A 13795-nucleotide genomic window follows, 5' to 3' on the forward strand; every position below is an offset into this window, starting at 1 on the left:
AAATAGGACTTCATCAAAAGCACCAAATTAAAAACTGAGGCTAAGGGACAGTTGAAAAATTGAAAAGTGTACAAATGAATTGCTAGCCAATATACTTGGCAGCTTTTATCTTTCTAAAGCCTCTGATTTTGAACCTAACAGAAGTTGGTAGAGGTCAGGTTGGGTTTTGGGAAAAGAGAGTATGAAAAAAATGTAATAATTTCTTTTACTATATGTTAAGGAATTATTGAGTGAGGGAGTGGTAGTTATTAGTGGATGCATTGCTCTTGACAATGGAAGGGTGTAGTGAAAAATAAAGTACAGTGAAGATCATCTAAGTAGAAAACAAAGAAAAACAAACAAAAATAATTAAAAAAACCAAAATCAACAACCCTCTCTTGTAATAAATTCCTGTGATCTGCAATACATTGCAAAGCTGAAAAACATGCAATAACAGCCATTTCACTTTGTGCCATTTCCTGATTGCTACATTCACGTACCCAGGCATATATACCCAATCCTCTAAAGGAAGGTCCAGGATGTGAGGGTTTACAGTGCTGCAATATATTAGAAATATGACAGCTTGAAACACACTGTATTAAACCCAGAAAATTGATTTCAAAGACTCAGCAATGTCGAGACATTTCAGAATAAAATACTTTCCATTTATTTCCTACAAAGATCAGTGACTGCTTATCCACTTTATCCTTATCCATGAAGCCTCATTAATCCTAAACTAGAAACAATTAATCTGATAAATATTGCATTAAAAAAAAAAAACTCTTTCTTTTTCATATTTTCAGTCCTCAGAGGCTACTAAAGTCACTACAAATGCTTTATCCCACTCTGATCAAATCAGGTGAATAATCACAAATGAAGAAAACTTTTTAAAGGTCTTAAGTAATGCCCATGTATCTCACCCTGATGACAGGAAGAGTAACAAAGGTTTTACCCAGAAAGGACTAATTTTCTACTGATGAGAAGAATCACTGGCATCTACTTGGCCAACTTCCAGTTTAGTCACATAAAGTAGGTAAAACACAGAAGAACTATGAAGGTCAATGGCAAATGTCTGCTGACTTTAATCAGGATAAAGTTATCCTTATCTGTGCTACTTCAGTCATTGACAAAGATGGTGCTGAATTACATTTTCTGTATCACCTCTGTTTATCCTCACAAAATATGCCTGCTAGTCTATACTGATATTTCATGTCCTATTCAATTTCTGCATTTGAAAACGTATGGAATTCTGCCCTCAGTGACAACCACGTGGGCTGTTTTTTTACAGGTCTTGCTGAGGACATAATCTGATGTCACATGGCACAAAAAAAGATGGACAAAAACTATAAGCATCCATACACTGCTTCAGCATCTGTGAAGCTTTCCCAAGCTTCTTTAACAAATTCTTGGATATGATTGGAAAAAAAACCAACAGCAACTAAACACCCAAACCACATCAAAAAGATCTGAATGGAAAAAAGAATCAATAAGCCAAAACAAACAGCATAAAAAAACCCAAACAAAACAAAACCACTATGCACTTGAAGGCTGTGTTGCAACTCTAGGCACTCTTAACACTCAAAGTTAAGTATCCACAATGTAGGTATTTAAACTTCAGTTTCAGGCAGTGAAGTACTAATGCTTCAATCCATTGCCTAATCACAGGGTGTGTTAACATTTGATACACTTTAGAGCAGGTTGCATGGTCTGTAATACACTCAATATTTAGAAGAATTTAAGAAACAACATCTCAGGTGAATGTCAACAGAAAAAAAAATTTCTTACATATAATCTTCAGTCAAAGGAAATGTTCCTCCCTCCTTCCCCACCACTAAAAGATTAAAATTGTTATTATCGTGAATCACATTTGTAGCCTATTTTTATCCTACTTCATCTTTACATTTAACACTAGGTCATAAAATCTTTGAGTTCTGGAACATAATGTTCTTTTTAATTCTCTCCTCCTCCAAGGAAAATGCAATTGAAAAAATTTCCTTCAGCATGGAAAAAAATTTTACTTTTTTAAGCATGGGACAGGTGAAGAAAACTTGTGAAGAACTGCTCTCCTTAATACTTCCTCATCTCCTACCTACAATGATAATTATTGGTTTAAGAAAACAATAGAACATAAAGAATAGTATAAACCCAGGAACGTCCAAGAGATTTCTCATACCAATAACTATCAGAAATACCCACTTAGATGACCTCTGTTGCATCCCACTTACCAGAAAATATAGACATCTTAATAATATAAAATAATATATATATCTTCCTTAAAATATTCAAATACATAAAAGTTGGTTTTTTTATCAAGAAAAATAGCTTTTAAAGAAAATAAATCTGTGGGAGTATGCAAAAATGTCTTTTTTAATGGCAGAATTTAATACTACATGTCAAATGTGTTTAGAATACTACACGCTGATAAATTTTTTTAATATATATAATTATAGTTCTAGAATAAAAGTATATGAACATTGAATCTGTTTAACCTCTGTGTTTTGAATCCCTGTACATGACCAGCCTTTCCAAAACATTTCAACACTTTCTTTACAAAGAAGAATAAATCATCACTATCAAATTGGCCAAGCATATGTCTGACTGTTTTCCGTCTCTCATTTCAATGATGTTCAAAAAACCAAAAAACACATTGTACCATTTGAAAAATCAGATTGAAAGATAACACTGCCAGTAAGTCATGTGGGAGATAAAAAGCTGAAGGCAATACACCAAATCAAAAAGATAATTATTCAGTACTTTAGGAAGTTTCTTACATTCTCTTCTTTCTCCTGCCGTGCACAAATGCAGAACAATATGCACAAAGTTTCTTTTCTCTTCATGAACCTTCATACAGTATTTAAAGAAGGATAGACACTAAATATCTGCATAGATATTCTGTACGCATATGTTAAACATATATGCCAAATATTTCTATGTCATGATGTATTTAATAAAGTGGGCCAAGACTCAGCCTCTAAAAGAGGCTTGAAGAGAAGCTTGCTAATCTAGTGAAAAGCATTTCAAACATCTAGAGATGGTGAGCAAGTGATCTGAGACTTAGAGGAAGGACAGGAGAAAGTGAAAACGTGTCACACACAAGCATAAAACACAGGGATTATGCTCTGTTAACACAGCACAGCTCTGAGGCTCACCTCAACTGTCTGTACACAAACACATGTGGAGTTGAAAACAATCACAGGGAGTCCATACAGGCTCCACAGGACAAGTGAGGAGGAGAGGCTGCACTCTATGGACATGGACAGTTTGAATTCATGGAGATTTGCACTGGAGCACATGATTAACTGGTGGAGTTGACGGATCAAGATCAGGCTGGGTACAGCGATGAGTGTCTGCTAAAGACGGATTGATCAAGAAGAAGAAATGAAACCTTCTTAATACAACTTGGGGAAGCCTCATAATCACAAGGGTGGTTCTCAGAGGAGACAAAAAATTCCCAATCTCTTCTGAAAGTGAAAAATGGTGGAGCACTAAAATTTGAAGAGACTTCTGGCCACCATCAATAATTGGCTTTATTTAAAAGAAGTGTAATGGTGGCTGATAAACTGACCAGAATACACACAGTTGAAAATATTACCAAGAAAAAAGAATGACAAACTTAGACTTTAGAAAAGTAGATTTTAACTTGTTTGGGATCTGCTTGGTGGGGTCTAATGGTACTGCCCTGGTGGGTAAAGAGGCTCAGGAGAGCTAACTTATCGTCAGTTAAAAACTTCTTCAAAGCAAAGGAAAAGTCCAGTGTGAGGCCCAGAAGTGTAACAGGCACAGCATAAGGTCAGTGTGGATAATGGTGAAATCCTGACTGTGCTCAGCTGAATTACAAAAGCCAGTACTGCCTTAGAGGTCATACTACTGAGTACTACAATGCATAAAAAAAAAAAAAAATTGTTATCAGCAAAAGGAGGACAACGGGAAATACGGGACCATCACTCAAGCTGTAGGGAACCTTGTGGCAAAGAACATGGGAAAACTGAGGTAATAGATGCCTTCTTTTCTTCAGTTTCTAAGGGTAATGACTGCCTCAAACTTCCCAGCTCCTCTGAGCCTGTGCCAGGGTCTAGGAGACTCAAGAATTATACCCAGAAGAAGATTGGGGCACAAACCAATTAAGTGTATGGAACATCAGCCACTGTTTATAGTCTTAAAAATGTCTGGGTCATTAGGGTAGGTTTCTGATGACAGGAATATTTGGGCAGCAGGTCAGTCATCCTAGGCTCACTACTCAAAAAAAAAAAAAAAGACCCTCCTGAAAACTACACCCAGACACACAGAGTAGGATGAGATCCTACATGCATTTACCAAAGGCAAATCATGCTTGTCCAGCTTGACTGTCTTCTGTGATGAGGTCATTGCATTGATGAAAAAGGATCTCCTTGATCCTAGTTATGTTTTTTAAAAATATTTTATTTAATCCACACTAATAAACTGGTGAAAATATGTTTTGAGTGGGTGGACTACCAGGTGCCTGGAAAAATTGCTTGGACTTGCAGGTTCAAATGGTTCCAAAAGTATTTTGTTTATAGGGATGGTTAATGGGGCTAATGATGCCTCTGCAGCTGACACTTTCATTAATAAACTGGATCATAAGGCAGAGGGCATCCTCTGCAAGTTTGCAGCTGACACCAAGTGGAAAATGCTCTCCATGCTGGAAGTCTGCACTCCTATTCATAGAAAGTTTGATAAGCTGGATAAATTGTCAACAGGTACCTCCAGTACAGCAATGGAAAATACGGAATCCTTTCAGGATAGCAACTGATCAAGTTGGAGGAAAAGTTACTTGCAAGAAATAACTAAAAGCCTCAAATTAACCTTATGAAGGGATTACTGAGTCACAGAAAGTTAATGAAATTTTCAAAAAGAGGAAAAAATTCAGGAAATTTGAGTCAAATCCATATTGGACTCTCCTCTCTTCCCTCAGAGTGGAAATCCTTGAGTGAAGGATATTTTCAGAGCACAGATTGGGAAATTTGATTGCAAGAATGTTTTTTTCTAATTGTGGTTTGACATTTAAATTAATACCTACTGTTTGATTACTCAACTCTCTTCCTCCTCCATGATGGATAAATATTTAATGAGAATAATCTCCACTGTGATTGTGAACAGAGTAAAGAAGTTAATTCCTCTTCTATTTTTTTCTCAGATCCCTGAGAAACCAGGTATTATCTGAGGAGTTACAGAATAACTAGCTTTCCTCCAAATCTCTTTATAAGTATTCACCAGAAAGCTAATATTTATTTAGATATACCTAAAAGAATTTTGCTACCCCAGGAAAAATCCTGCTAAAGTTTACATAGGACAACATCTTTAGGGTCAGAAGCATCACAGAATAAGTGTCATTTTTGACTTAAGCTAGGTCTTCAATCTTAGTTATGGATGCAATAGCTCAAAGCTCTAGTCTGCTTGACTCAGATGTGCTGATAACAGCTTGTTATCAGTAGCACTGGAAGGAACATGTGAGGCTCCTTTCAAAACTAGATATGAGAAAATCCACAAAGGTGACTATTACATTATTTCTGTTAAGAAAATATGCTTCAAAATATCTCAAGAAATCCATCAGCAAACACAGTTATTACTAACCTACAATTTCTTTTTAGTTCTATATTTAACTATATAGGTGTGTCATGAAGAGAAACTACATAGAATAATGCTATTAAAACTATATAATCCTCCCAAGTGTAGAAACTAGAGTAGATCCCCAACAGAGTGGGAAAAGAAAAAAACAAAGGAAACCCCACATATTTCTAAATATTAAGGTTTTACTTAATATACTTAATATAACATTCATGACAATATTATTTTAGTCACTAAGAATGGAAACATTATATGACAAAAGAGAGAAAGATAAACAAAAATATGTTACATATTGCTGATAGACAGCAGCATCTTGCTTCCAATGGCAGATTCTTAGCAAATGTCCTTACCCAGAGACAAAAAGATGCCTTCCTCATACAAGATTATGATTTGCATTAGATGCCAAAACAAGAGTGAGAGAGAACATCTAGATTCACATTCCTTTATGAACCATTAGACCTGTCATGACAACAGTGAGACAGAAACTAGAATATTTTTCTTTAACATCTCAAGAGAAAAGAGCAGTCAAAGCAAATATATGAGAGTCTGGAAGTACAGCTCTTCATGAGGACTGAAAGATGCGGTCTGTTTCTATTAATACAGCATGTGCACTCCAAATGTTCTACACGTGTCTTAACTTACTAAAATGTAGGCAACTAGTTGATCAAAGTATTGGGATATTGTTTAACAAAACAACAATGGATCTATCTTCACCCCAGTAGGGCACCTACTTTTCCATATGCTGCTTCATGTGCTTCTGCTGTGCATCTGTCTCATACAAAGCATTAGGTTGTTAGATTCACTATCAATTACAGACTGCAACAAGTTTGATTTCAATTAAAGCAGGAGAGGAAAACAGCTTGGATCCCTAAGGGGAGATGCAGACACCAAAGTGGCGAATCAAAAATGAGAATTGTACATTGCATGTTACAAATTAGGGAAAGAAGTGAAGTTGAGATATATATGTAGATATTTATTTTTATATAAATCTGATTTTGATATAAACCTGATAAAATCACTTTCACTTCATGTTTGTGACAGAAGAGCAGTGCCTCATTGACCAGCATCTATTTAGATTCATTTGAAAGCACTGTTTCTCAAGCAATTTTAATGACAGCTCTAAACAGCAAAGAAGCTTACTTTGAAAACAAAGACATAATAAAATCTAATTACAAAAAAGATCACTGCTTGTCCAATATTCCTGAATTATATCCTATTTAAGGTACTTCCTTTACCATTTAATAGGCATAAAGAGTTATGATCAGAACAAAAAAAATCTGTGAAAACTTTGGATGAGATTAATAACAATATCTGTATACACAGAATCCAAATTTTAAAATGTACAGAACTTTCAATTTCCCAGAATCCTGACTCAAATAGTTATTATGTAGCTTGAACAGCAAAGAAAAAGTGATGAGGGTTTTTTTTATTTTATTTTTTTTTCCTTTTTACAGTAGAAAAAAGTATTTCTCTACAATCTACTGTTTGGAAATCAAGTAATTTATGTGGTACATAATCACGTGAGATATTTGAATAATCTCAGATTCTTTCTTTTAACCTTAGCCCATTTCCTAGAGTCTGCATCTGTCTGCTCTCTCAAAGAAAGATTCTGTTAATTTAGGTCAATCTCAGTCACAAGATTCATGCTTGTAATATATCCTCCACACTCCTTCCTTCTGCTTCTGATTTTTTTTTTTTCCTCCCTCCTATACACTCCCAGATTTGTGTATTAATGTGTTGGTGTGGGAAGCAACATTTCCACGCCCAAGGAACAGATGTTAATGTTGTCAGTGCCAAAGTACCATTATATTCCTAGAAGGGATTGTTTTGATCGCATGGCACAAGATAAGAATCTACCCAAAAGCACAGCTTAGGTAAATGAAACCAACTGCCTATCTGCAAATAACAAAATTAACCTAGTGTGAGACACAAGACAAAGCTGCACTAGCTGAACTCTTACATAATTGTTGCTGACTTCACACTTTGTAACAGATTTGGGCTGGGAGAACAGAATGATTATAACTTCCATGACAACTGCTAGTTGGCCTTACATATGGATGATATCAAGGACATTGGCCTGAAGCCACATAACAATGAGGCCACAGGCTTGCTGGCTTGGCTTATACCAACAGTATTATTTATAAACCCACAGACACTTTAGACAATAGCTCCTCTTGAATGAACACATCCATGGGTATCCAGCATCCCACAGAAGACTAAGCCTGAACCACACACACAAGAATCCAGTTGGACAGCTAGGGCCCAGCCAGGATTTGCAGCTGGAGTGTGTGTGCTGTATCCCTGCATACTGGTCTGAATTGGGCTGAAGAAAATGCAGCTTGAACTGGCGTGTGTCTGTGGGGGGTGGGGGGGGAGGGGAAATGTGTGTCTGAGGTAGAATAGGCTGATTAACAGAAAATGTGCTATCCATACGTTCTCATCTCTCCCACATCCAAAATATATTAGATTATCTAATATATTTTAGATTATTAATCACTGAGTGCTGTGTTTAATTTCTGGCATCCATCCCACCCTAACCCAGTTCCCTCAGAAAATTGTAGTGTCTGCACTCCTGCTTATCACCTACATGAGACATTTACCTAAAAGCTTCAGTACCTAGTACTTAGGACCATCTACCACAAATATTAAAAGCTGAAATGAATAAAATTGAACTTAAAGAAATAGAAAATCCATTAGGTCTGAAACTTGTTTTAAGGCTCTTTTTTATTCTATTAGATACAATGTTAATGGATATTTGCTTTGCCAAGAATTCTTTTGAAAGAGGCTGCTATTTAGATGTGCAAAGTACTCATAGGTAATTCAGCTGTTTTTTAAAAAAGCAAGAATACAAGACAACTTTATTCATACTCAATATTGTATTGCAAAATGTGCAGTCCTCATTCACTCTAGAGATCATCAACATTACTTAGATACTTCTCAGACTGTGAACATCTATCAATAATAAAATGATAAAAATGTACTAGAACACCTAAAGTACTTTACATAAGTAACAGCTTGGAGGATTTTTTTCAAAACCTAACATTCAAAGGCACAGAAAAAATGCCTTAATTAAACTGATTAGACAGGCTATTGTTGTCAACTATCAAAAAAAAAAAAAAAAAGCCAAAGGCTTTCCATGTCCAATATATGCTGTTAAAGAGAATAACTTTCTCCATTTTTGAAAATCTAGAACAAGAATGGGAAATAAATGTTTCACTCATTTTTTTAAACTTCTTGAAGTATTGAACCTAGCTGAAAAAAAAATTGTCTGACAGATAATTCTTAGAGAAAGATAATTCTTAGAGTAATTCTGAGAGTTACATAAAATGTTCCAGAAATTAACTTGAAAGCTTAGAACTTTCTTCCTGTTTATTTAGTACTTGCTTTCTGATAATTAACATCTACCTTCCTGAAATACATTTCCCTAATTTCTGTAGCTTTTAAGATACCAGCTTTTACAATGTGTTGCATAGAATAATATACTTGCCCTCAAAAATTGACTTGATCATGAAGCATTACATATATATATTGCCCTTAGATTTAAATAAATCAGTATAGTGCAACTCTTTATTTTAAAATGAATATACAATGAAATAAAATATTAGGCTTGGCAGTTTCTGCTAAAACACTGCACTCAGGACTAATACAAAAGGAGATATACCAAAGCTGAGCTAAAGACATATGTGCATGTTTAGTCTCACATGTTGTTACATTGCCTAAGCCCATCTCAGTGAGATCAAACCATTATTTATTGCTGTAAAAAGAATTTAGAAATAGCTATAGTCACATAGATTTCTAGTGTTGGGAACTAAATAGAATGGAATAAAATATTTCAATTGGAAAGGACCTACAATGACCATCTAGCTCAACTGTGAATCCCATTTATTACTGTGTTGACTTTAAATTATTGGCTTCAGCTGTGTCTAATGCCTTTTTTTACTGAAAATTTCCTTCAAAATTCTTGTGGTAATCAATTAATTTATAATCATTCCATTCTCTATAATTAGAAAGGAGACATATCCAGGAGGCTTTAATCTAGATCAATTTTATACTACACTAATAGAAATTGAACAAAGTTTATTCAGAATATTTTACATTAAAAGTATTAAAGCAAGCCCCTTAACTCTGACATGCCTACACTGAAGCTAACATACCCTACTATTAAGGCTAAAAATTCAAACACCCAGTAGGTAGTTAGAAAATGTAGTTTTAAATTTATAATCTGATACAGGAAACTCCAATTTCCAGGAAATTTTCTTCTGATGTAGCTTAAAGGAAGTGACAAAGAGTGTTTAGTTTTGGGGAACAAGGCCTATATTACAAAGGAAATAACATTGTACTGTAAATTTATAGTTTAAATAGTTGAACAAATGTAATTAAATATATAAAAGGATGCATATATATATTTATATAAATATATAAAACTGCATTTATTGCTTTCAACCTTTAAAACACTAGAAAGTTCTGAGCTTCTACATGGAGTTTTCTGGTATTAGTTTTGAAGAGACTCTCCTAAAAATTACATATACTGGACAGATTCTCCTTTATTTCGCACAAAAATCCAGTGTGGAAACTAACAGATTCGACTGCATTTCTGGAAAAAAAAAAAAAAAGTACATATCTGAACAGACTATGGCTCTTCCTTAATGGAGGGCTTTAGAAATAAAAGCACTGAAGTCTGGTTCTTCTCTGATTCCTGACTCTGATGGTGAAGGAGAGACAGCATCTGCCAGACTCATTTTCTGAGAAATCCACATGGTGCTCAAAAGGAGATTGTTAGTTTCCCTGGCTTACTGGGTTGGAGTCCAGAAGGAAGTGTTAAACAAGACTTTCAAGAGGATGCCTGGAGAAGGGTACTGTTCAGTAGGTCCAGCTGTGAGCCATTAATTGCTCTGAGAGGCAGTAACTAACCACTCACTTGTCTGAGTAAAGATAAGAGAAAGGGCTTGTTATAAACTTCAGCTGAAAAATTCTTCCTTCCCCCTGTCAGATGTTACCACGCAGTTTTAGTTCACTACAGGCATTACTCCAACTTTGCACCAGTGTGACAATATCAAAAAGAATGGAAACACATTTGCATACATTTGCAGTACTGCACTTCTTATGAGCCCTGCAGGAGTTCAGTCCATTGAATTCAGTGACAGCTGGACCCAAAAACACCTATCTTAAAATTAAATGCTTATTTTATTTATTGCAGTGGATCTGATATCTTACCACCCATGGTTTGTCAGGTACCCAAATCTCCCATAAGTACTTCGGCATATCTCCAAAATTCAGTGCCTAAAAAGCAATAATATTTAAATAAAAAAGACATGTCATTCTTACTATAGATCTTCATATCACCCACCTCCCCAGATGGCCCAATATTGGTACTGTAGAAAGCAAAATGTGAGTAAATTTCTACTGAAGACAGAAAAATAACTTTTTATGAGGGTTCACAAACTTCATAGCCTTGTGTGACCAAACGTATGGGTGGTAACATTTAAAATGCTACATCAAACATCAACGTGGTTTCTGAAAGCTGATTGTTGAACATTTTGTTGTAGTCAGGCAACAGATTTTTAGACGAGTTTTTATTGTTCTGTTTAGTGAACTACCAAGATGTCTCATAATAAGAAACTTTTCTCCTTTTTTAGTTTAATGCACTATTAAGCTTTTTATTATGGTATTATTAATCAGCCTTGAGACTCAAAAAAGCAAAACCAGCAGATCTTTGAAACTGCAGTTAAAGCTGTGTTTAATGTGGGAGCATTAATGGATGTTCACGCTCTGTTACTAACTGCTGAATATAAATAGCACTATGTACTACTTCAGGTTCCCTCCTGAGTATAATACACACCCCAAAATATCACATCTCCAAGGACTAGAGTCATAAAGACTGTGTGTATATGACTGTAAGAAAACAGTGGGGGGAAAGTTCAGTAGGTTACTAAGTTTGCAGAACCTTCAAATCTGCCTATTCTGAGAGAAGCTGATGTTCTTATTTAACCCTTAGAAAACTACTGCAATAGCTCTGAACCAACTAAGCCAAAACAATACATGCATTTGGAAGGGCAGTCAGCAACCAACACAGCACCAAGCCTTTGCACTGTTCTATTTATCTCCCTCACAGAGGGAGAACATTACATTAAGAGTAATGTTTTCAGAAAGTCAGACAATTTCAAATCCTTTCTCTGTAGAGTAATATGCCCAAATTGCAAACAAGCACTCTGTGCCCCATATTCAGAAAGAACATTAGTATTCTGTACAGAATGGTTTATCCACTCCTTTACCACTCTACAGTGAGCAAAATCCTCAGAACACTGCACATCAAATAGTACTTTTACTTGCAATGGAAAACACATGTCTCTTCCAAAGTACTCCCAACAGGTACCTTGGATATCTCACAAAAGTTCTGTGTTCTTGGAGAATTGTATCACACTTCTGAAAGCTTTTTCAAGAAATCCCCTTGAAAGCAGAAAGTCACCTTAAGGAGTTTATAAAGTACTCTCCTCTCATATCAGAAGTCACATTTCCAACTAAATTCAGGAAGTCCCTTTTTGTCATTTAAAAATTTAACAGGGAAAAAAAAACCACAAAACAACCCAACCCACAAAACCCAAAACTAAAATGCTTTACACAACCAGAAATATTATTTGGTCTTACACAAGCAGAAATGTTACACAGTCTTACACTCTGCATGAAAAGGCACTTATGTAATCCATAGATATTAAAAGGGAGAGTTTAACAATAAGGTAAAGCCATTGGGAATACATCACTGTAAAATCTGCCTGTACCTTCTGTGATGTTTTACATATTATTGTTTTCCTCATTTACATGAGTACAAATGAAAAGCAATTCAGCCAAAGACAATGGAATTGAACTCGTTAAAAGACAAAGAAGGGCCCCCTGTGGACCAAGCTCTCTCTTAGAATGCATATTGACCAGTTTTATCCACTGTTATCAAAGTTTTTGAGTTTTTGAAAATATACTCCATGTTACCTAATACCTCCCTACTTGTTAGAAAATCACCTCTACAGAAATGTCACCTTTGCAGAAATAATAAGTAGTTTCCTGAAAATAATTGGAAAGCAATTACAAGACAAATTTATATCACAAATAATGAAGGTTTCCTCTACTCCCTTAGGTAATTGAAAGCTTAGGGAGACCAACAAAATAAAACAGAAATGAGCAGGAATAAAATCTCATTTACATAACAATTTTCAGATGGAAAAGACAAATTCATGGCATCATAAAATACAATGCCTTTTTTCTACAAAAAAGCAGGCTACAGCTACATCAGAAGTGAAATATGTCTCTCTCACTTTCCCATGCTTTCTGGAATGGTTAAGATCATTATATTGCAGGGACAGAAAAGAGAACCAGAGAAGCAACAGATTCATAATATCCCCATCCTTTCTTACAACTTCCCTGGGTGCACCAACACCTCATAGAAAGCTGTACAGAAAGCAATCTCCTGCTCTCAAACTTCCAGTGGCAATTCAAATCACCAATAAACTTGGGCCACACTCTTCAAACAAATAAATTACAGCTTGAGGCTGTATGAAAAAAAAAAGTTTTTGATATAGAGAAGAGGGGAAAAAAGTAGTTGTTAAAAAAAGTAAAATAAATCTTATTTTTAAGTATTACAAAGAATGAAAGTCTAACAGGAGATGAGCCCCGTGTCCCTGAGGTCAGCGTAGAAAGTACTCGTATCAGCTGATGATCCAAATCCATGATTCCTGCAATGGTTCATGACTGACATACACTTAAAATATAGGGTTGGGTTCACAAGGTCTTAAGAATATATGGCTTCCTAATGATGCCTTGTGAAGGCTGACGAAAAACAGAGGCTAGATGGAGTTAAAGAATAAAATAGCTATTTATTAGAAGGCCTCAATGGATACACCTTGGGCAGTATAAGAGCCCAGCCAGGACTACACCCAAGATGAACATAAAATGGTCACAAAACAGATGATTGGTCACAAGGTCTCACACTTTTATAAGTTCTGGTCCATTAGCATATTGGAGTTAATTGTCAAAATGTAGCTTTAGGTTATGGAGTCCCAGCCTTCTTGTTTTTCTCTCTTCAGTCCAGCATTGTTTATGTTCTTGGGCTTGAGATTTAGATCATTTATCCTTGGTCCCAAGCTAGGAAAGGAATTAATTTGTCTACCTACTCTATGAAGAGAGCTTACCATCCCCTCTTATGAAGCTCAGAATTACACACTAAAGCAGTACAGAATCTGCA

The 13795-nt window shown here is 35.5% G+C and overlaps 1 protein-coding gene across 9 annotated transcripts in view; it reads right to left on the reverse strand.

Moving 5' to 3' along the window:
• The window catches only part of PCDH9 (protocadherin 9), a 669192-nt gene that overhangs the window by 364831 nt on the left and 290566 nt on the right, over positions 1-13795 (reverse strand). For 5 of the 9 annotated variants that reach the window (XM_068182291.1, XM_068182293.1, XM_068182295.1 and 2 more), the window contains exon 3: positions 10780-10845. The exons of 3 other annotated variants lie outside the window; for them this stretch is intronic. In XM_068182291.1, the coding sequence (XP_068038392.1) occupies positions 10780-10845 (66 nt within the window). Of the gene's footprint in view, positions 1-9986; positions 10160-10779; positions 10846-13795 lie in introns of those variants that run through there. One more of the 9 variants, XM_068182297.1, reaches the window with a different exon arrangement.

This window comes from Anomalospiza imberbis, chromosome 2, assembly GCF_031753505.1.
Source record: "Anomalospiza imberbis isolate Cuckoo-Finch-1a 21T00152 chromosome 2, ASM3175350v1, whole genome shotgun sequence".
Taxonomy (NCBI): domain Eukaryota; kingdom Metazoa; phylum Chordata; class Aves; order Passeriformes; family Viduidae; genus Anomalospiza; species Anomalospiza imberbis.